General features: G+C 46.5%; 1 protein-coding gene across 1 annotated transcript; it reads left to right on the plus strand.

Moving 5' to 3' along the window:
• Positions 1-3,902: 3,902 nt before the first annotated feature.
• Positions 3,903-14,250, plus strand: TCHP (trichoplein keratin filament binding; the record flags this gene model as incomplete). The annotated part of the gene is made up of 13 exons (XM_084253474.1): positions 3,903-3,982; positions 5,576-5,769; positions 6,487-6,697; positions 7,269-7,325; positions 7,798-7,866; positions 8,479-8,652; positions 9,437-9,549; positions 9,775-9,841; positions 10,786-10,958; positions 11,737-11,818; positions 12,521-12,706; positions 13,118-13,261; positions 14,218-14,250. The coding sequence occupies exons 2-13, from the start codon at positions 5,576-5,578 to the stop codon at positions 14,248-14,250; spliced, it is 1,503 nt and encodes a 500-aa protein (XP_084109600.1). The 5' UTR covers positions 3,903-3,982.
• Between the last annotated feature and the right edge of the window lie 7,477 nt (positions 14,251-21,727).

A 21,727-nucleotide genomic window follows, 5' to 3' on the forward strand; every position in this document is an offset into this window, starting at 1 on the left:
AGGAAACTGAAGCTTCATATGTGAAATAATTTGGAGCTAGTCCAGACTCCTTCCTTCATATTGGACTGGCCTTGAAAAATAATAAGAATATCAAAAAATGTTAGTGCCAACAGTTGGAAGCAGGCTGAGCTGTCTGAGGGCTCTGAATGGAAGGTTCTGGAATAGAATTCCAATCGCCAGCTTCCTCTGCACCTACGAGCAGGCCTATGAGAAAAAGGTCTGTTGTGCTCACCTAATCGACAGATGGGATGACAGGGGAAAGTCCCAGCCACACACCTGAGGAAGGCAGGTTTCTTTCAGAATGGCGAGCTCTACACTAGGAGTGATGAGCTGACCGCCATCGGTTAGGAGCGATGTGGCAGCATCCAGGTTAAAACAAACAAAAATACAACTGAGTGACAATAAGTAAAACTGAACACCCAGGAAGGACATGTCTCCCTTCCCTCCTGGAAAGGTGACCTCCAATGCTGTCTACCTGCTAATCCTAGAACCTGTGAACACATTACTTGGCAAAAGGGACTTTGCAGATGTGATGAAGGTTAAAACCCTTGGGAGGAGGAAGTTATGCTGAATTAGCGGGGTGGGTATGTGAGCCCTTAAAAGTGGGGCAGTGTCCCAGCTGTGGTTCAAGGAGATGAACTACAGGTCAGAGGAACACGCTGCTCTGCTGGCTTTGAAGGTGGAAGAAGGAGCCAACAGCCAAGGCTAGCGGTGGCCTCTAAAATCCGGAAAAGGCAAAGAAACCTTTTCTCCTGAGAGTCTCCTGAAAGGTATGCAGCCTTACTGACACCTTGAACCGAGCTCTGAGCCCCTGAGCCCCGAGTCAGACTCCTGTCCTGCAGAAGTATGTACCATGCTAAGGTGAATGACAGAGACTGAATGTGAAACATAAGGGAGGGAAGTCTCTGCACTACCTTTGCAATTTTTCTGTAAATCTAAAGCTGTTCTATAATAAAAGAGTTCATTAAAAAACACACCCCTGAGCAACTCAGTGGGAACTTCTGTGACAGGGATCAAGCATTGGGATTTTTTAAAAAGCTCTCTAGGAGATTTAGGCCAGAGCCAGAGTTGAGAGCCACTGGTGCATTGAAAGAACCTCATAAAGTATAAAGCACTAGGGACATGCAGGCTGTTATGATTAACCAACCCATGTATTATAGGGAAAAAATGACACAAGTAATAGTCACCAACATAAAATGAAAAACTGTGAGAAATAAATGATAACCAACCCAATCCTGCCCCCTAGTGGTGCCCATTGTTTTGAGTTGCTCTATTACCCCTATTTTCTAAGTTCTAATTCCACGCAGGGAGTCTTTACATATTCAGCTCTGTCACCGGTGGGCTGATCATGGTGGGTCGCTGCCTCCCCTGTCCATTGGGGACACAATATGGAAAATGACTAAAGGGGTAGGGACCAATAGCTAAAGGGGTAGGGACCAATAGTGGGGTAACCCATGGAGAGGGGGTAGGGCAGATCCTGAGTAAACACATGCCAAGCCAAGGTGAAATGGGGGATGTGGAAGGGTGGGAGTAGGAGTAGGAACAGGCCAGGCCAGGCACCAGCCACCCAGCCACGAGGGGGTCTTGAGACCAGTAAGACATGATGGACACAGAGACTGCATTTTTCTATAGTTGCTCTGTTTGTGCTCCCTTTGATCTAACTTTCCCAGTGTTCCACAAGCTTTGTGTGCGCATGAGCAATGACCTGCTTCCAGGCATATGGGACTTTCAGTAGATATTCCAGCAGCCCTGGTCACCATGTCACCTCAGAGTTACGGACCATCACACATGCGCAGTCCACGAAGGAGGATCCAGATGGCCTCGAAGAAGGAGACTGCCTGCAAGTGGGTCTCAGACTCCCCTGCGGCAGTCAGCCTAGAGTCCTGTCCTCGGCTGCCTTCCTTGTTCTCTTGGGAGTGCAAGCTCTAATAAACTGCCTGGGTTAATGACACCCAACACACTCTGGTGAATTCTTTCTCTAGAGGTCAAGGACCCACTCTTTGGGGTTGGGGCTTTAACAAAGAGAGATGTGAGAGAAAGCTCACACGCGGGTCCCTCAGATGTTCAGGTGCCCAGCTCCCCATTTCAACCTTCATTTCTTCTCACAAGGAAAGAAAGCAGCACTGTTGATACTCTTGGTTAAAAGGTAAACTGAGACACAAGGAAACTTTTTTTAAAGTTTATCTGAACAAACATCAATTTGAACTGGGCAGTGCTAAACCAAAGGTGGTTAGGAACACTCAGCCTATAGGAGCTAGAGAAGTATTTAAAGAGAACAAGGGAAGCAAAGCAAGGAGCTTATTGCATTGGCTAAATCTTAAGCAGTTGCCTTAATTGGGAAAGACTCGTTGGCTGTTTGTGACTTCTTAAGTTTAGTTTTCTCAGATTCTAGTGCATAGACCTTGTTTAGTTTTTGGTTTGTTGTTTAGGTTGCGGAGGCACTGGAGCCACCTGGGTGTAAGGGCCCGCCTTTTGAATGACTTTAAATTCTCACTCAGAGGAGTTTGCTGAACCACAGAGAGATGGAGTGACCTGCCCCAGAGCACACAACTAGCATGGAGGCGGTTGGAACAGCCAGGAAGTTCAACAGGATACTATACTGCATCCAGGAAAAGCAGAGAAACAACAAAGGAAGGAAGGGGTGAAGAAATGAAGGAAATGATGGGAAAACAAAAGAAAAGGGAATAAATGAAAGTGAACGTTTTTACTATCTTTCTTTTTTAAAAAAAGATTTATTTATTTGGGCACACAAGAGCTGGGGTGCAGGGTGGAGGTGAGAGAACTCACCAGAGACAGAGTGGGGAGCAGAACAGGCAGATCTACTGAAATACACTGCTGAGGGGAGCAGCGGGTGAGACAGGAGAGGTCTGCTGCGCCATGTGGGTCAGCTCCCTGGCTGGGGATCAAACTCTTGCTGAGACTTAACCCCTTATGCCGCCAGGGAGGCCTGTTTTTAATATCTTTTTAACAGAATAATTTATACATACAATAATAGATGTAACACACGTGAGTTATGAAACATAATAGGGCCTCCCTGGTGGCGCAGGTGGCTGAGCGCCGCACTGTGGAGCTGTCCGCAACCTCTGCAGCGCCGGTTCGATCCCAGCCGGCCAGCGAGGGTCCCACATGGCGAGAAGACCCCTCCTGTCTCGCCCGCTGCTCCCCTCAGCAGTGTGTTTCTTCAGTCTGCCTGTTCTGTTCCCAACTCTGTCTCCGGTGATTCCTCACACCCTCCCGCGCATCTGGCCTATACCCCGGTTCTTGTATAAAAATAAATAAATCTTTAAAAAAATAAAATATAAATAAAATAAAACATAATAAAATGAACACTTTGAACCCACCACCAATCTCAGACTACAGTAGAAACTTAGCAATAATTTGCACCTACCTACACCAGGGTCTCCGAGTTGGCTGCACAGTGAAGGCTCCTGCGGAGCTCAGACCTCTGTTGCTACCTTCAGCGAGTCTGGAGTTCTGTCTGAGCATCTGGATTTTTTTTTTTTTTTTTTTTTGAGCACCTGGATTTTTAAAAGCTCTCGCAGAGCAGATGATTCTCACGTGCATGCAGTCGGGTTTGAAAACCCCTGGCGTGTATTTTCCTCCCCCATCACCCCCCCCCAATCTAGTTCCCCCACACCCCTGTAACCACTAACCTGAATCCTGTGTAGCCAACAGGTTTCTGCAGTTCATCTTCCCGCCTTCAGGACCAGCACCGTTGGCGCGCGGTCTCACTCCCACCACAAGGGGCGCCAGAGAAAGCCGAGACGCTCCTTGCTTCCTGGGCGGCGCAGCACCGCGAGCGAGGCGGCTTGACCCTCGCGGCGTCCCGTCGCCGGCTCCGTTGCCCGGACAACGAGCGTGGAAACGGCCGGCGCTGCCGTAGCGCGGGCCCGGGAGGGTGGCTGGGCGGCTGGCCGCGCTCGCTCGGGGCGTGCGGAGACGGGGCCGGGAGACTCTTTGGAAACTCCGGACGCTGAGAAACGTGAGTCGCGAGGTTGGGCTGGCGGGGGTCGCAGAGCCGGGCGGCCGCCGGCCCCGCGATGGCGGGAACCCCGGACCCCAGCGCCCTTGGGCTGGGGGAGCCCGCGCCCTGCCGCCACCTCGCCTGGGCCCGAGCCTTTTCCTCTGTGACCCCTTTTGCCTTATGTGGGTGCTGGGGCTGGTGGAGGGGTGCTGCTTGCTCGGGGAGCAGCTCAGCTTGTTGGGGACCGATCCGGGACCGGAGTCTTAAAGTTTCTTTGCATCTGGTGCAAAACTTTACCCATGGCTGGCTTTACCGGACACGGGGGGCCGCGCGGGGGACCCCGCCACCGTCTCTGGACAGAGATCGTGAGCAGCAGCCGCTGGGTGAACGTTTCCCCCCCGGTACTGGAGGATTCAGAGTTTGAGATGCTTGCTGTGGAGCTGGACAGTTTGCCTGTCAGCACAGCCCTTCAGCACAGCACATCAGCCCACGCTGGCGCTGTGTCGACCCCCGCACAGGGGCTCAGCTCGTGGGCCAGGGGTAAAGGTGTGCGGAAGCAGCCTTCAGGCTCTCTGCCTTCAGGTCTTCATTTGTGTCCCCAGGTTCCTCTGTGACCCAGGCATGTCGATTCCTCTTTCTGGGCCCCGGTTTCTCCATCTGTAAAATGAGGGGTCGGCCCTCCATGCTAGTCCAGAACACTTCGGTTGGGACCCTGGGCCGGGCTCCCTCCTGCAGGCTGCCGCAGTCAGCGTGTGGTGGTCCCAGCAGGCACCCTCTTGCAGTCTGCGGAGCCTGGAGCCTCACCTCATGAATTAGGATCCCAGCTCTTTTATTTCTTTTATTTTCTGGCTTTGTGGATTTGGGCAGGACACATGTTAACTTCCAAGTTAAGTTTCCTCAACTGCCATATAATGAATGGGGTGATTGCCCAATGGAAAATGTCATATGTCAAGAGCTTAGTACATACAAATGTTCTTTTTTTTTTCCATTATTATTTTTTACGATTTATTTATTTATTTATACAAGCACTGGGTACAGTCAGAAGCGCGGGACGGTGAGAGAATTCACCAGAGCCAGAGCGGGGAACAGAACAGGCAGACTGACAAAACACACTGCTGAGGGGAGCAGCGGGCAGCAGGAGGGGTCTGCGCGCCATGTGGGACCCTCCCCAGCGGCCGGGGATTGAACCAGCACTGCAGAGGCTGCAGGCAGCTTCGCAACCCAGCGCTTAACCTCTGTGCCACCAGGGGAGGCCCCACAAATGTTCTTTAAATTACTATTCCTGCTGCTTTACGCAGAACATAAAGTCCCTAGGATGCCTTGTTCTGCAGTGCTCTTGTACTATCTGGCCCAGGTCAGCTGCAGTGCAGACTTACTGAAAATCTATGATTTACAATCCTGACGGCAAGTCACTTAGAAAAAGTGCTGATCTTGGAGGCCAAAAGAAAGACATTTTAAATGAAGTTGTGTGCATGGGGGGTCCAGGCTCTATCTAGAGATTCCAATGAGCACCCAAGGCGTGAGACCACTCACCATAGGAATGAGGCCAAGCTTATGAGGGTTCCTGGGCTTTGCAGCTGGTTTATTTTCGACCATTGCTGTTCTCCTCAGATGGCACTCCCCACGCTGCCCTCCTACTGGTGCACCCGAAGGCTCCTGGATCAGCAGGTAGCGCGACAGCGACAGCGAGAGCAGGAGGCCCGACTTCGGCAGCAGTGGGATCAGAACAGCCGCTACTTCCGGATGTCTGACATCCGGACCTCCAAACAGGCAGAATGGAGCTCCAAGACCTCCTACCAACGGAGGTAACTGGGGTGAACTTGATGATGGGGGACACGTACTGTGTGACTTGATTGAGGGTATGTTTTCTTGAGGAATTTGCTGAAAGGTATGGATTACCTGCTTGGTGTTTTTCCAACTAGATGCTGAAAAAAGCAAAAAAGATTAATGAAGACATACTTTTGCACTGAAAAAAAAAAGATAAAAGTGTATGTAGACTCTGGAAGTCTCCTCATAATCCCCAGAGAGAACCACAAATAATAGTGTGATGCATAGCCTCCCATACCTCTGCACATACAAAATATACACACATACAAAACCACTTTCATAGAAATGCATGAAAGAAACGCACAGACTCTGGAATCAGACAGTGGAAAATCCTGGCTGTGTCACTTGCTTTAGGAATGAAGCTCAATTTCCTCATTAGTAAGGTGAGGTTGCAACAGAACTTTGTAGGATTTATGTGATGATTAATAAAATAACTGGTGTATGGTAACTGCCCAATAATATTAGCTATTACCAGTACCACATGCATACTTAAGTACATTATACATTTTCTCATTGCAAAAACAACATTCCATTATGCATACCATTCTGTGACCTGCTCTCTTCACTTTGGCTGGAGGACACCTTTCCGAGTCACAAGGTGATGTCCATGTCAGTCTTTTTCACCTACACAGCAGAGCGGAGCATTCTGCACAAGGCTGTAGTGTGACTGATTTATGTGGGCTCCTTCTCCCCAGCATGCATGCCTATCAGCGAGAGAAGTTGAAGGAAGAGAAGAGGAGGTGTCTGGAGGCCAGACGGGAGAGACTGAGGCAGCTCCTGATGGAGGAGCAGGACCTGCTGGCCAAAGAATTGGAGGACCTGAGGCTGAGCATGAACTTGCAGGAGAGAAGAATCCGAGAGCGCCATGGGAATCTGAAATCAGCTCGAGAAGAGCAAAGGAAACTGGTAACTTTTCATTGAGCTTTAAGAAGCTATAGAACAGGAGCGTACCCTGCCTGTCAATGAGGTGCATGTGGGGTCACCCCTTCGTGCTCTGGTCTGATGAGAGGGCTGCTAAATCTACAGCATACTGTAGATTGACAGGGCAGAGTGCCTACTTTGAGTTCTTCACCCGTGACTTGCACAAGTCACCTCCTCATAGGCTGCCCCTTAAATTATACCATCTGAGTCCTTTTTCTTTATTCCAGTTCTGTGGTCCCACAAAAGTCTGGGACTGGCAGATTTTATCTTCTGTGGTGGAATGGTGAACCAAATCTGCTTTTAAGCTTGCTGAGTCTTTGGAATCAGATCTGTACTATCTAGGACCCATATGTAGCTTCAGATTTTGGCCTCCTGTTGTCGCCATTGTGAGATTCATTTCCTGTTCTGTGTGGGTGTTTGGCTTCCAGAGCTGTGGGTGCCAGGGGCACAGGGGGGCTGAGGGGCCGTGCCAGTGGGGCAGCTGATTTGTTGTAAGTTACCGGAAGTGTGAATGCATTTGAAAAGTGACATCACACTCCTTCTGTTTTCTTGACAGATTGCTGAACAGCTGTTGTATGAGCACTGGAAGAAGAATAACCCCAAACTTCGAGAGGTGAAAACCTAAGGATCCTTCCACTGATGTGCCTAAATAGATGAAATCATGTTTTGGACTTGTTTTTAAACTTGTGTCTTGTGCTAGGGTCTAATAGAGGAAACACTAGCTTCTAAAAGAGCACCAGGCCATCCATTCATTGGGTTGTTTAGCCACTGTTTCTAGAACAGCTACAGCATGGACTGTCCACATGTGCATGGAGATTAGACCTGGTCCATGTTCCTAAGGGAGAAGAGCTTCTGTTGCTCAGTTCTAGCTCTTGAAATTGGTCTTGAACTGCGTGGTCTTTGATTTTCTCATCAACGTACCTTCAGACTGTATGTGTCAGGGTCACCATCCACTCCCTTACAAGACACTCTGAGTCCTCACGGGAGGTCACGGTCACGTTTCAGTGTGTGGCGCTGTGCCCTGCTCTGCATATCTGTCAGGTGAACTAATGAGGAAATTAATACTCTCCCCTTTTTCATCCTAGATTGAATTGGACCTTCACAGGAAGCATGTGGTAAACTCTTGGGAAACGCAAAAAGAAGAGAAAAAGCAGGTATGGTGTGAGACTCCGGGAAGAGTCTTCTGTCACGGCAGAAGACTTTCTCCACATTTCTTGTTTTCAGTGTTAATGACTCCAATCCAGGAACAGACTCTCAATTTACTCAACACATGTTAAAACTGAATATTGCTCTTACACATGCTAGAATCCTGGTGATCATTCCTGTGACCAGAGCTGGTTGATGAGAGGTGGGAGGTTTGGGGCATTTTGCTGCCGGCAGTCTTTTTGGTGTAATTTGCATCATAAACTGTCAACCTTGGCTTGCAGCAGCTCCTCTGGAGATAAAAGCCCACGCTTCCTTGGACCCATCACTTTGCCTCCAGGTTCATTTTGGAAAATATTTTGTTGACTTATAGGAAAAGGAGTCCCTTCTCACACCTCTCCTCAGTGCCACATGCTTTGTGAGGACTCCCCCATCTTTGTATCTTAGGGAAACAGCCCTTCCAGAGCTCAGGGCCACGTAGCAGAGGAGTGCTGGGGCCCCTCTGGCACAGACACGGGAATGAGGAACTGGGCCCTGTGGCCTGCCGACAGCAGTGGGGAGCTGGGTCTTTGCTGGTTTCATGTTATAAATTCTGACCTCTTGGGTTCATTTGCTCCTTGTAGCAAGAAGCCACAAAGGAGAAAGAGAACAAACGATTTGAAAATGAATATGAAAGAGCCCGAAGGGAAGCCCTGGAACGGATAAAGGCAGAGGAGGAGAGGAGGCAAATGGAGGATAAACTCCAGGCTGCAGCGCTGCTGCAGCAGATGGAGGAGCTGAAGTTGAAGGAGATGGAGGTGAGGGAAGCCCCTGGACTGTGGCTCCTCTTGGTGCTGCTTGTTTCTAGAACGTGGACATTTAAAAAGCTGTTCTGAAAAACAGACCCTAGCAGCGAGAGGTGTTCTGAGAGATGCAACCATGTTGGGTTTTCCCTTCTGTCGTGGATGCCCTTCTGTGACTTTTCTGTACTCTGGGTTCTAGAACATTCAGGATATGGAGATAATTCCTGTTTTCTTAGATGTCTTGTAAGACCTTCTGAGTTAGAGACTGCTTAGAACCTGGACTTTCCTGTGCACTAAGCAGACTTGAAAGGTTTGAATGTTTTGGTACATAGCTTCCCCTAGCTAGTGGGTTTGGGTTTCAGGACACGAATTGTAAGGGTCTTTGCTCCAGGAGGCTGTTTTGAGAATACTGTGTGGTATTGATGGGGTTGGATCTTCCCATTTAGGTGAGGGGATCCCTTCTTTCCCCTGCAGTCCTGGGCCACACAGTGGGAGCAGTGTCATGTTGGGGAGACAGATGCTAAGTTATAGTAAAGCGTGGGCAAGCTCAGGGTTCTAGTGAACAGGGAACATTGCCCCATCCTTACCTGCAGGCAGGAAGGGGCCTAGCAGGAAATGGCTCTGCTGAGGGGGGCCAAAAGAATGAGTAGGCTGGGCCAGTAGCTCAGGTGTCCCTGAGGTGGGAGGGGATCACGACTACAGGGCGCCAGGCCACTGTATTGCAGTGTCTGTTGAATGAGGAATACAAGAAGCTCTAAGTTTCTTGATCTTAACTGGGTTACTGTTGTCGTGATCACAGGCCACCAAACTGAAGAAGGAGCAGGAGAATCTGTTGAAGCAGCAATGGGAGCTGGAGAGGCTGGAGGAAGAGAGGAAGCAGATGGCAGCCTTACGGCAGAAGGCAGAGCTGGGGTACGTGTGAGCAAGACCTCCCTCGCCCGCCCATCCCAGGGGCCGGACCTCTCACTTCTCAGACTCCAGGAGACAAACAGGTGCATCCTCAGATGCTCCTGAAAAAAGAGGATGAGACCCAGCATGTATCCCTTCGGCCAGGGAGGAACACCTTAAATAGCTATCTAACGTCTGTTTGATTTTTTTATGAGACATTGAAACGATCTGTATTTTGCTCATTTGTAGACGCTTTTTGAGACACCAGTATAATGTGCAACTCAATAGACGTACCCAGCAGATCCAGGAGGAGCTGGTAAGTCTCAAGAGACGGACTGGCATTCCTTTGATGCTTTTTTGAGAAAATGTTTTCCATTGTTCAGTAATGAAAACTTGCCTGTGAGAATGGAAATACAAAATGAGAGTCCTGTGCCCAGCCCTGCCCTCTCTGACCCTGCCCAGCTGACTGTTTTGGTGTGTGTCCTTCTAGATGCCCTTACTTACGTGCACAGGAAAGTGTTTTCTTTCACAATGTACTTGAAGTGGCTTATTTAATGGTAAATCTTAATAGACTTTAAGATAGTATACTTGGATTGAGCTTGTTTTTTTTTTGTTGTTTGCTGCTCAGTATTCCTGCCAAGTATTTTGATATACCCTCTAATTGAGACAAGGAGAAAGGGGAAGCTGACCTTAGGTTCCTTCCACCCTGTGGCTGCCATCAGGGCACTCCTCAGGGCAGGCTACTGCTTCTCCCACATGCAGGGTCTCTCCTGGGCATATCTGGGAGGCCTTGCAAGGCCTCCCAAGCCCCTGACTGCTCTGCAGCTTCTCCATGTAGGTGCACAGAATACTTGACCCATTCCCGTGGACACTCACTACTTTCCTGATTTCCCTTTTACATAGCAGCTGCACGCCAGCATTCTGTGTGTACATCTCTGTGTGTGTGTGCTTCTGTGGCCTGTGTTGTGAGAGGTGGGATTATCCAACTTGTGTTCTGAAAAACTGTGCTGCCAGATAAGTCCAAGATTAGGGACTTGCAAGTGATGGCAGAAAAGCCCTTGGGTCTCTTTGATGTCTAACCCAGCCCTTTCTGTTCTGGAAACAACCCACCATCTTTCTGTCTCTGTATGGAGAGCATTTGGAAGCATCACGAATGTCAGGGTTCAGTGCCCAGTGCGGAAGGGAGGGAGCTGGAGGGAGCTGGAGGCTGTGGCGCAGAAGGGCTCCCCATGCACCCACTGTGCTTCTTCCTCCCCCCAGGAGGCGGACAAGCGCATCCTGCAGGCACTTCTAGAGAAGGAGGATGAGAACCAGCGCGTGCACTTGGCCAGGCGGGAGCAGGCGCTGGCAGACGTGGCGTGGATGAAGCAGGTCATCGAGGAGCAGCTGCAGCTGGAGAGGGAGCGGGAAGCAGAGCTGCAGATGCTGTTGAGGTGAGGGGCAGCTGTGTGGGCCACCCACTTCTGGCCTCTGCGTGGTACCCGGTCACCTGTTGTGAGTGAAACACTTGTCCTTGTTAATCAGACCATTGCCCTGAGGAGCACATCTTTGCTTACAGACCTGCCCATGGGGTGTTTCTCTTAGGTTATCAATGTGGAAATATTAGGACTTACATTAAGGATCTTTTCCTCTAAACTCTTAGAAACATAAAGGGAAATTGATATAAATTAAGGAGACGTCGATGCTTCTTAGGTCTCTAGATGGTTTTGGATCCTAAGATTTAATCTAGACGGTTGGAATAATTGAATGGCAGTTAGCATTGATTGAGCACTTACTGTGTGCCCAGCGCTGTGCCACGTGCTTCACCGTCCTCACCTTGTTCAGGCTTGACATCAGCCAAGTGGTAGGTAGTAGGGACAGGTACTCAAGCAGGTCACTCTCTTGTCCCAGGCCACCTAGAGTGACCAGGAAGTGGTGACAGGCTGTCATCAGCCGTGCCCTTCTGCGCCCCAGGGTCCTAATGGCTACATCTCGGTGTGGAAGTAGCCTGCGTGTGAGTTGACACAGTACTTGTTGTAAGAATATGTACTAGGAAAAAAGATACCCTACCATACTTACTGGAATAATATTTTCTGGGAATGTTGTCCTAATTGTGACCTGTTAAAAATTAAGTTTATTTCAAGGTAGCCCCACAGAAAATGTTTGCTACTGAGCCCTGTGGGTTCATCACTTCTGTCATCCATGGTAAGGTGTCAGTTTTTGTTTCCTTAGGGAGGAGGCCAAGGAAATGTGGGAAAAGAGAGAGGCCGAGTGGGCCCGAGAGAGGAGTGCACGAGACAAGCTGATGAGCGAGGTAATCCCACCGGTGAGGGGTGGAGTGGCCTAGGCAGGTTCTGGGAGTTCCTGACATAGAGCCCCTGCCCTGCATTCTGGAGTCAAAGTCCTCTCTGGTTTGTTTAATGGGCTTTTAATATCATAATAAAAGAAATGTAAGTTTACTGGAAAAGAATTCAGGTGTGTAGAATCATAAAACTGTTGCCCAGACCCCTTTCATCTGCATCACTGCCATTTCTGTATTTCCCTCTGCTTTCCTGTAACTGTGAATCACATTTTCTCCACATATTTGTCACTATATTATGCTGTTTGATTTTAAACATACTAATATTTTGTAAATATTTTGATGACTGCATCATATATCACCACTCATATATCCTGTTTAGTTTTTTCTATTTTCAGCTGTTTTAAGAAACACTGCAGTGACCATCCTGGTACATGAGGCCCTTCTATATTTAGCATTTCTTTCTTATACATAAGAAGAAACAGACTAAAGAACGTAACTGCCTTATTTGCATAAATTTTGTGCATGTTCGTGGCTGGGAATCATGGCTGAAATTGTTTGGATAACCCCCTACTCTGGGTCTATGTTTGACATATTTAAGCTCAAGGCCAAGGCCCGGTCTCAGTGTACCTGTAGCTGCGGCCAGTCCGTGCCTTGTAGAACACGCATCTGTAAGAATTAGACTGACCCTTCCCTTTTCCTTTCTGCTGAGGATAGGTCCTGATAGGAAGACAACAACAAATACAAGAAAAGATTGAACAAAATCGACAGGCACAAGAAGAATCCTTAAGACACAGGGAAGAACTTATTCGAAATCTTGAGGAGGCAAGAGATTCAGCTCGCCGTGAGAAAGAGGAGAGTGAAGAACTGAAATCAGCCCGGAAGCAGGAACTGGAGGCCCAGGTGGGTCTGGGCCTGGAGCAGGAGGGTCTCAGTGTGAGGGGTGGGGGACAAGAGGCGGAGGCTGCAGACACTGCTGTGGTTCCGCATGGTCACAGCACACGATTCAGAGAGCCTGGGCCAGTCATTGTCCAAGAAGCCCACATTTGAGAGCTCAGTGGGTCCCATTTTATATCCAGCAGAAGCCTGTACCCTCCTGACTGTGTAGTTCAGGCCCCATGCCCAGCCTCCTCTCACATGGGAGCAAGGCTGTCATTCACGGCCCATCTCTTTTTCTGGCCTGCATCTGCATTTATTTAGCTCACTGGACCACTGATTCTCCAGCTGGGGTAGATCTAGATCTTCCCTTCTGATCAGAGGCAGGTCTCTGTCCCGTGGACTTTGTCTTGAGGTGACTTTGCTCTCGATGCCTAGGTGGCAGAGCGCCAGCTGCAGGAGTGGGAAGCAGACCAGCAGGAGGAGCAGGAGGAATTGGAGACGAGGCAGGCAGAACAGCTCGCCGATGCCCTGCTGCAGCGGGAGGCAAAGATGATGGCTGAGCAGGGCTACCAGCCCAAGGTAAGGGGCCTTCCAGGTGACAGGCCACTGCTGCCCAGCCACTCACCGTGGCTCCTGCTCATCCAGGCCTGTTTGTAGCCCTGGGCTCAGCTGGGCTTTAGGCCAGCTCAGATTATTCCTTGCTCCTCTTGTATTTCTCCTTCTTCTGACTAGTCATGAACCTAACACAGTGCTTCTCTGGGCTCCAAACAGCCCCTAAGGTGATTTTGCTTCAGATTCTGCTGCGGCAGCCCAAGGACAGAGGTCCTGACGGCTATGGCCCTGTTTAGGGACACAGCTGTGAGAGCTGGAGGAGCGGTGGTGCTAGGTCCTCAGGGTCCAGACAGCAAAGCCAGATCAATGGGGCCTGTTGCCATCCGTTCTTATCACCTCTGGTTGCCCCTTGCTGTTGTCTCACCCTCCCCTCTCCCCCCTTCTTTCTCTGTTCTCCAAGTGCTTGAGTGACCCCTGTACAGGGAGCCATAGGGTGCACAGAGAGGTAGAGGTAGCCACCTTGCTCTGAGGGAGCTGATGACTAAAGCACCCAGGAACTGAGTGAGGGCCCAGCAGTCGCCTCTGACCCTCCTGTGCCGGGGCCACCCTGGCACGTACTGTGAAGTGCTGCAAGAGAAAGAGAAAGATAAGTTGGGACACTGAGACGATTAGAGCAGGTGCTGCCCCCGGGCAGAATGTCAGTGTCCTAACCAAGTGGGGTGCTTGAGGTGCAGGGAACAGCATTCTCTGAACTCACTTGATTGTGGGTCAGTGCGCGAGTCAGAGCAATGTGAAGCCTCACTTAGCACAGATACTTAGAAAATAGTCATACAGGGCCTCGCCACAGCTTAGGGTCAGGCTTGTTCAGCTGTAACAATACCAGCCATTTATACTGTGCCTTTACCCCAACCCAGAACAAGCTGATTCCCGGTGCGCCAGACACTGCAGGTCTGATCAGTCTAATGTTTTCTTTCTTTTCTAAGCCGTATGGACATCCCAAAATTGCTTGGAACTGACTTCCTTGGGCCTGTGAGCACTTCCTTGGGCCTGTGAGCGAGCAATGATCTGAGGCCTTCAGTATGCAGCTACCCGCGAGTTTTACAGCGTGCGATCCTGGGGCTCAGGTCACCGTGAAGTCGTTCGGTGAGGCCTGTTACTAAGTGGGTCAAGAGTATGGGCTGTCAGGCCCCAGCAGGACGCCCTTTCCTTCCTTTCTTTCCCAAGCAAGGGGCTTGGATAGGCACATGTTTGACAGTTGTCGACGTCTTCCATTGTGTTTCTAAGTAGTATAAGTCCTCCCAGGGCAGGATACACTGCTGGGAGGACTAAGTCACACTCCAGGGCAGGATACATGGTTTCCTACTGACTTGCTCATGATTCCCAACCTCCAGTGAAGACTCGAGTGGAGAGATGAGGGGAGTTTTTGTTTTTGTTTTTTTTCATTTTTTTAATCGCGATTTAAATTTATTCTTTTGAAAACAAACTTGTAGATCTTGGTGCAGTTTATTTCAGGTTTTATTAACTTAGTGGTCCTAAAAGGGCCACATCTTATTTTTGGGAAGAAAAGACTATGGACTCTGAGGCAGTATGACATGGCCTGTGGATGCTTTCCAGAAAGGTAGTGAAATGAGCCTCTCCTCCTCTGGGAAGCATTTTGGTAGAATTTTCATAGAGCATTGTGGTGGGAGGAGTGATCCCCAACAAGTCTGTTTCTGAGCCTCAAAAGGGGACTTGACCTTCATTCAGCTCTCCACTCTGCATGTCTCGTGTCTGGGAAGGGCTGAACTACATGCAGCTTTCTAGGACCCAGGTGCCCGGAGGAAGGGGCATCGAACCTAAGGAAGTGAAAGCTGACTCAGCCACAGACCCACCAAAATTTTCTCTAGATCAAGGCTAATCTCTGCAAATCGCTACAAGTTCTTTGTAGCAATAATCTTATTTTTATGACTTCTGTTTTTCTCCTACTTTTCTTCTGAGGTTTCAGTTTTAATTATATTGTGTTCAATATTCCACATGTCAGTAAATCACAACTAATTACAGGGCTCTGTGCTGTGGTTATTAAAAACCAGAGTTTATTGGAAAATCCCGTCTGCAAGCTGCATTCCCTTTCACTTCCATGATGGGGGAAAACAAATTGAGCTGCAAACTGCATTCTTAATCTGTTTTTCATTTTCTTGCTTTGAATTTCTTTGCCCTGATCCCCTGAGCACCACTTTCATTATGCATGCTCATATTTATTTTCCCTGTTTCAAATGTTCATTAATTGTGAAATAAAGTTCTGGTTTGACAGTATCATTTCCAGGCTTTGTCACTGTTGCTTTTATTAATCCTCACAAAGTGGATAGTGTAGAATGATAGATTTTTACTGATTTAATCCACATCTACAAGTTTAGCTATTTCCTGTGACTGGTAACATTTTCTAAGTATTCTTTTTTCTCAAGTGATGTCGTCCACACTTCTGGTTTCCATTGAAGCCTCTTCTTCGTAAACCTCAGAATTATTAGCTATCATGTATTGTCTGAGTTCTGGCATAGAATTGTATATGACAGAATGACTGGTACTAGGCACTCAAATATTTACTAATTTTTTATTTCTTTGAAGTTTTGTTTTTGAAGCCTACCGGTTATTTTCCTTATTAGCATTAAAAACTATATTGCGGTAGTTAACTTCCCTGGTACATTTAAATGTTTCCTCCTTAAACTGGGCCAAAATATTCATTTCTAAATTTAGAGCTTCCACTACTTTACTATTTGTAGAACCTCTATTCCTGTTATATATATATATATATATATATATATCTTGATTATGTTATGGTTAATATATGCATATATTCGTTTTATTACTTTTAACTGCTTTTTCCTACTTACTGTAAATTTGATGATGTATAGATTATTCTTCAGTAGCTTCTGCTATGGAGGTCAACTCTTTTAGGACAAAGGCATTGAAGCCATGATAAACATGAAGTGATTCTTGTTGTATATGTGTGTGACGTTTACACGCTCTGCTTGTTCAGCACATGGTGCTCTTGGGGAGAGGGCTGCACTGGACCCAGCAAAGTGACAGCAGTCGGACCATACACAGGTGAGCTGCTCTCCAGGCTCAAGAATGGTGTGACTTGGGACTGAAGGAACCATTTGTGCAATAAATATTTTTTTATGGCTATAACGAATATTTTTTCCCGATCTGGTTCTTAGGTAGTTTTCAATGTTCATACAACGTAGAGCATCATGGTAATGTCTTCAAAGCCTAGGCATTTGCAGCCCTTTTATTTATAAAATAAATAAATTTTTATTTCATTTGACATTGTAATGTCTTAATTTTTGAGGGGTATTTACTTCATGACTTAATGTCATGATCACTCAAAAGTTCTAAAATGTAAAACAAGGGCCTCCCCGGTGGCGCAGCGGTTGAGCGCTGGGTTGCGAAGCTGCCCGCAGCCTCTGCAGCGCCGGTTCGATCCCTGGCTGCTCCCTGGCCACCAGAGGAGGGTCCCACATGGCACGCAGACCTCTCCTGCGCCCGCTGCTCCCCTCAGCAGTGTACTTCGGTCCTTCTGCCTGCTCTGCTCCCCGCTCTGGCTCTGGTGAATTCTCTCACCCTCCCACGCTTCTGACTGTACCCAGTGCTTGTATAAATAAATAAATAAATAAATAAATCTTTAAAAAAAAAAAAAATGTAAAACAAAACTACTTCAAAGGATATAAGCATGTGATTTTAAATGTTTTCTTATTAAGACTTTTTAGGACAATTTTAGGTTTTCAGTATAATCAAGGGGAAACTACAGAAATTTCCCATCTACCTCATGCCCCCACACATGCATAGCTTCCCCCCAATCTCAGCATCCTCCGCCAGAGTGGAACATTTGTTACAATTCATGATCTGACATTACACATTATAATTACCCAAAGTTGATAGTTTTCCTTAGGGCTCATTCTTGGTACTGTAGATCCTATGGGGTTGCTCAAACACATAAACTGTCCAGGGAGCAGGTAGCAGTGGTGGGGGCTCAGGACTGGGGGTGCGACATAGAGCTGATGGCCAGACTTGGGACGACAACTCTTCCTCACTCTAACAAGTCTGATGGCTTGTGTGGAGCAGCTTCAATGCATCTGCAGATTTTGAGGAGAAAGGAAAAAGTAACATTAAATTACAGAATTCATCCTAACCACAGATAAAACAAAATAGGAAAATATTTCCTATACTCAGCTAAAACAGCGAAGTAACAGTCTAGACTAGTCAGTGTGAACATCAGGAGCATATTAATGATTTGACAGCAGTGTCTCCAGAGCAGAAGAAATGAAGAGGATGGAGGGTAGTTGGAGGTGAGGGAATAAAGCAAGAAGGTAATAGCTTGCCAGTAATTGGGGAAGATAAGCCCCAAATTGATTTTGATCACATTGCAAAAAAAAAAAAAAAAAAAAAAAAGGCTTTGCTATCTACTTCTGAGTGGTTAGTAAGTGGTCTGATTAATAAAATGTGCACAGATAGTTTTTCTTTTCTCATCATCTGTGTTTTATGAGGCTCAAGTTATAGCAGACAAAACTATTGCCTTTAAATTTATGCCTGTTAACCAAATGCATCTTTTCTTCAGTGGATAAAGTGTACAATTGTATAAGTATCATATTTAAGGAAGAGGATCTGAAACAAAAAAATAAATCACAGTGTCACTGAATTGACAATGGTAAAGGTTATTGGTGCTCTGGGGGTGGGCGTGGGCTGGTAATAGGCATTGAAGAGGTATGAACCTATAGCCCTATAATAGGTACATGTTGTCAACTGGCGTTACCTCAATAAAAAAAATATACAAATTTAAAAGTCATTGAAGACCTCCCTCATGGCACAGGGGTTAAAAACACAGCGCTATCAAGCTATTGGCAGCCACTGCAGCATGAGTTCGATCCCCGGCCAGGGAGCTGAACTACATGGCGCAGCAGACCTCTCCTGTCCCCCACCCCCACCTGCCACGCTACTCAGTGTATTTCAGTAGATCTGACTGTTCTGCTCCCCACTGAATCCTCTTACCACCCCGCCTCTGGCCTGTACCCCAGTTCTCATATGCATAAATAAATAAAATAAATCTTTAAAAAATGACATAAATTAGAGAAATCCAGCTAGTAGCAATTATGGTTGTGTGAAAGTGTTCATGGCACGGAAATCAAGAGGAGGTGAGTTTAGCATATAATTAGGAGCAGAATCTACCAGGCTGTAAGCACATGGATCTGGTGGTGAGAAAGAAGAGAAATAAATTAAGTTTGTAGGTAGGTTTAGATGATTGTATCAATAATTTTAAACGAAGGGTGATTTTGGCCCCTATAGGACTTTGGACAATGATAAGGGACATTTTTTGGTTGTCTCACTGGAATTGGGGGTGGGCGAGGGGAGAGCAAGGGAAGGCTTGCTAGTGCCAACTAGTGGATAGAGACCAGGGGTGCAGCTGAACATCTTTGCGTGCATCGCACAACTTCCCACCACAAAGAATGATCTCGCCCAACTCTCGTTAGTGCTGGGGTTGCAAAATCAACCTCACTGGAAACATCTGAGAGGGCACCAAACATAGCAAAGGAAGTGATGTATCTGGTTTTTGGTTTTTGTTGATTTATAGAACATGTTTGCATCGAATGGAAACAGAAATGGGGAAGTGCTGAAAAAATCAGGGTCGCAGGCGCGCTGTTTACTCCCTCTACAGGAAAAGTATGAAAATGGGTCTTTTTGTAATTCTTAAGTCTTCGTTCTCTAAACGATCATTTAAGGATATGCCGGTGACAGGACTAGTGACACAGACGGTGGTTGTGACTGCAGCAGGAGATAAGGACATAGGATGCAACTTAAAACTAATCAAGTCTCACACATCTGCAAAAACATGTCAAAACAACTATTATATAGATTTCTCAGAGGAACCGGGAGAACTCACACGCTTTTGGAGGACACAAAGTTTGCTTTGTCCTGTCAACATCCAGGAACTGTGAACACACAGGTCTCAAAGATGCCCTCCTGTCCAGAATCCCTCCTCTTCCTTCTGCCCCTTGGCCTGAGGTGACAGTACATGCCAGCATGGCTGCAGGAACTACAGAGTCTAAAATCCTGGGGCCTGGAGGAGGAAAAACTTCAGGAAGCAGGAAAGGTACCTTGTGCCTCCACCTGCCCACAGAATGAGGTGGGAACTCAGAAGGTCAAGACCCCAAGGTCATAGGTAGAAGAGAATGTAATGTCCAGCAGAAGCTCCTTACACAGGAAGAGAAATGATCTGAAGGAAGCCTTTTGCTTGGTGGGTTGGTTTGTGTTAATTTATTCAGTAAAGAAAAGTTATAAACAGGTCACCTTTTGTGGGAGTTTACCAAGGCCCCTTCTCCTTGTGGATTTCCTCATGATCAATGAGAGTTTTGGACCCCAGGTTCACAGGGGTCTCTACAAAGTCATATTTTCTTCCTTTATTCTGAGAACAAGTTTAAAACTTGTTTCTTAATGAGAGAGAGCTTGGCAGGACCTTCTTGGATGTTACATTAAGGTGTAGGTAATTTCACTCTATGCCTTTTCTCCTAACTTGGGACTTGTTAGATTTTTCACTTGGTTCCTATTGAGGTTTCTGTTTCATCAGTTTTGCCCTTTGTCCTGAACTTACATGGTCAGAAATGCACGCAGATTTTGCTTGTAGCACAAAGAAAAGGGCAGATATGAATGAATGTTTTACCCAGGACATGTTCTCTGAGAGAGCAGGGAGGGTGAGCACTGATCATCTAATGAGGTACCTCACTCTCAGGAATTTTATTACAAAAATGAGATAGTACATTAAATGGTGGACTGAGACTCTTCAAGCTTTCATTCTCCCTCCACAGAAATACTGAAAAAATCAACCAAGAAGCTCAAGAAAATCAACTATGTGGAAAACAGGTAAAGGTTAACAGCAATCAAGAAAATTTTCTTTCTTGTGCTGGAGCTTTAATCTGGAGAACAGGCTTCAGGTTTACAACACAACTAGAAGCTCTGAGATGCTCTCAGGGTACATAGAGCTATCAACCTTGCACTCTCCTGTGACCTTGCCATAGCTCTTCCAGAAAGAGTTTACACTCGCCTGGAGCCCCAACTCCTGCAACTGTCACTGAAAGGACACTTCCAGATCACCTGGCCTGGAGGGTATCAGGGTATACAATTGTGGCTCCACAGGACTTGTATATTTGCACACATTAAAAACTGCTGCCTAAGAATCTGGCTTTCAATTGACCTGAAACTAGGTGCTAGCTGATATCACTTCCTTTGGGAGAGTGACAGGTCTTGGCACACCTTTAATATCTGGGACCTACTAAGAATAAATAAGGTTGCTTAGACCATCACAAAGGTTGGACAACCAAGAGCAAGGGCAAAGTTAAAGGATAAGGTTTATCTTCTACACAAGGCCACTCCTTCAAGACAGGAGAGGTAGCCTTTTCACTTACTACATAGAAACAAATGCAGAGAGGTGAGGAAACAGAATAATAATAATAATAATATGTTTCCAACATAACAAGAAAAAAACTCAGAAAAAGACCTTAATGAAGCAGATATAAGTAATATGCCTGATAAAGAGCTCAAAGTAAGGGTCATAAAGATTCTCACTGACCTCAGGAGAAGAATGAATTTACACAGTGAAAATTTCAGCCAAGATAAAATATAAGAAAATATCAAACAGAAGCCACAGAGCTGAAAACACACAGAAGCACTCAACAGCAGGTCAGATGAAGCAGAAGGATGGATGCGTGAACTAGAAGATAGGGATTGGAATTTACACAAACACAACTACGACATTTAAAAAATGATAATAATGTGTGAAAATAGTGTAAAGAGCTTATGGAACAACATTGGGTAGAAATATATTTGCATTCTAGGGTTCCAAATTGGAAGGAAGAAGTAAAGTCATCATTTGCAGATGACATGATTTTATGTTTTCAATTGTGATATTTTTATTGAGGTAACAATAGCTTACAGTGTTGCCTATTAATTTGGGGGCATAGGTTCACATCTCTTCCCATGTATATTATAACACATCCACCATAAATGACTTGATTTTATATTTAGAAAACCCTAGACTCAACCCCTAATAAAGGTGGAGAATGCAAAATCAGTATACAAAATTTGTAGTATTTCTATGCACCAGTAATGAGACATCAGAAAGCACAATTAGGAAAACAATCCCATTTACCATTGCATAAAAGGGATTAAAATACCTGCAAATGACTTTAGCCAGGAGAAAAACAACTTGTTCACTGAAAACTATAAAACAATGATGAAAACTATTAAAGAAGGCAAAACTAAATGGACAGATATTTCATGCCCATGGGTTAGAAGAACTAATATTATTAAAATATCCATATTCCCCAAAGAAATTTATAGATTTAAAGCAAGCTCTATCAAAATTACAATTACATTTTTCACAGAAACAGAACAATCCTAAACTTTGTATGGAAGAATAGAAAACCCTGAATGGTCAACACAATCTTGAGAAAGAACAAAGTTTGAGAC

The sequence above is a fragment of the Talpa europaea genome, assembly GCF_964194135.1.
Source record: "Talpa europaea genome assembly, chromosome: 14".
In the NCBI taxonomy this organism is placed as follows: Eukaryota; Metazoa; Chordata; class Mammalia; order Eulipotyphla; family Talpidae; genus Talpa; species Talpa europaea.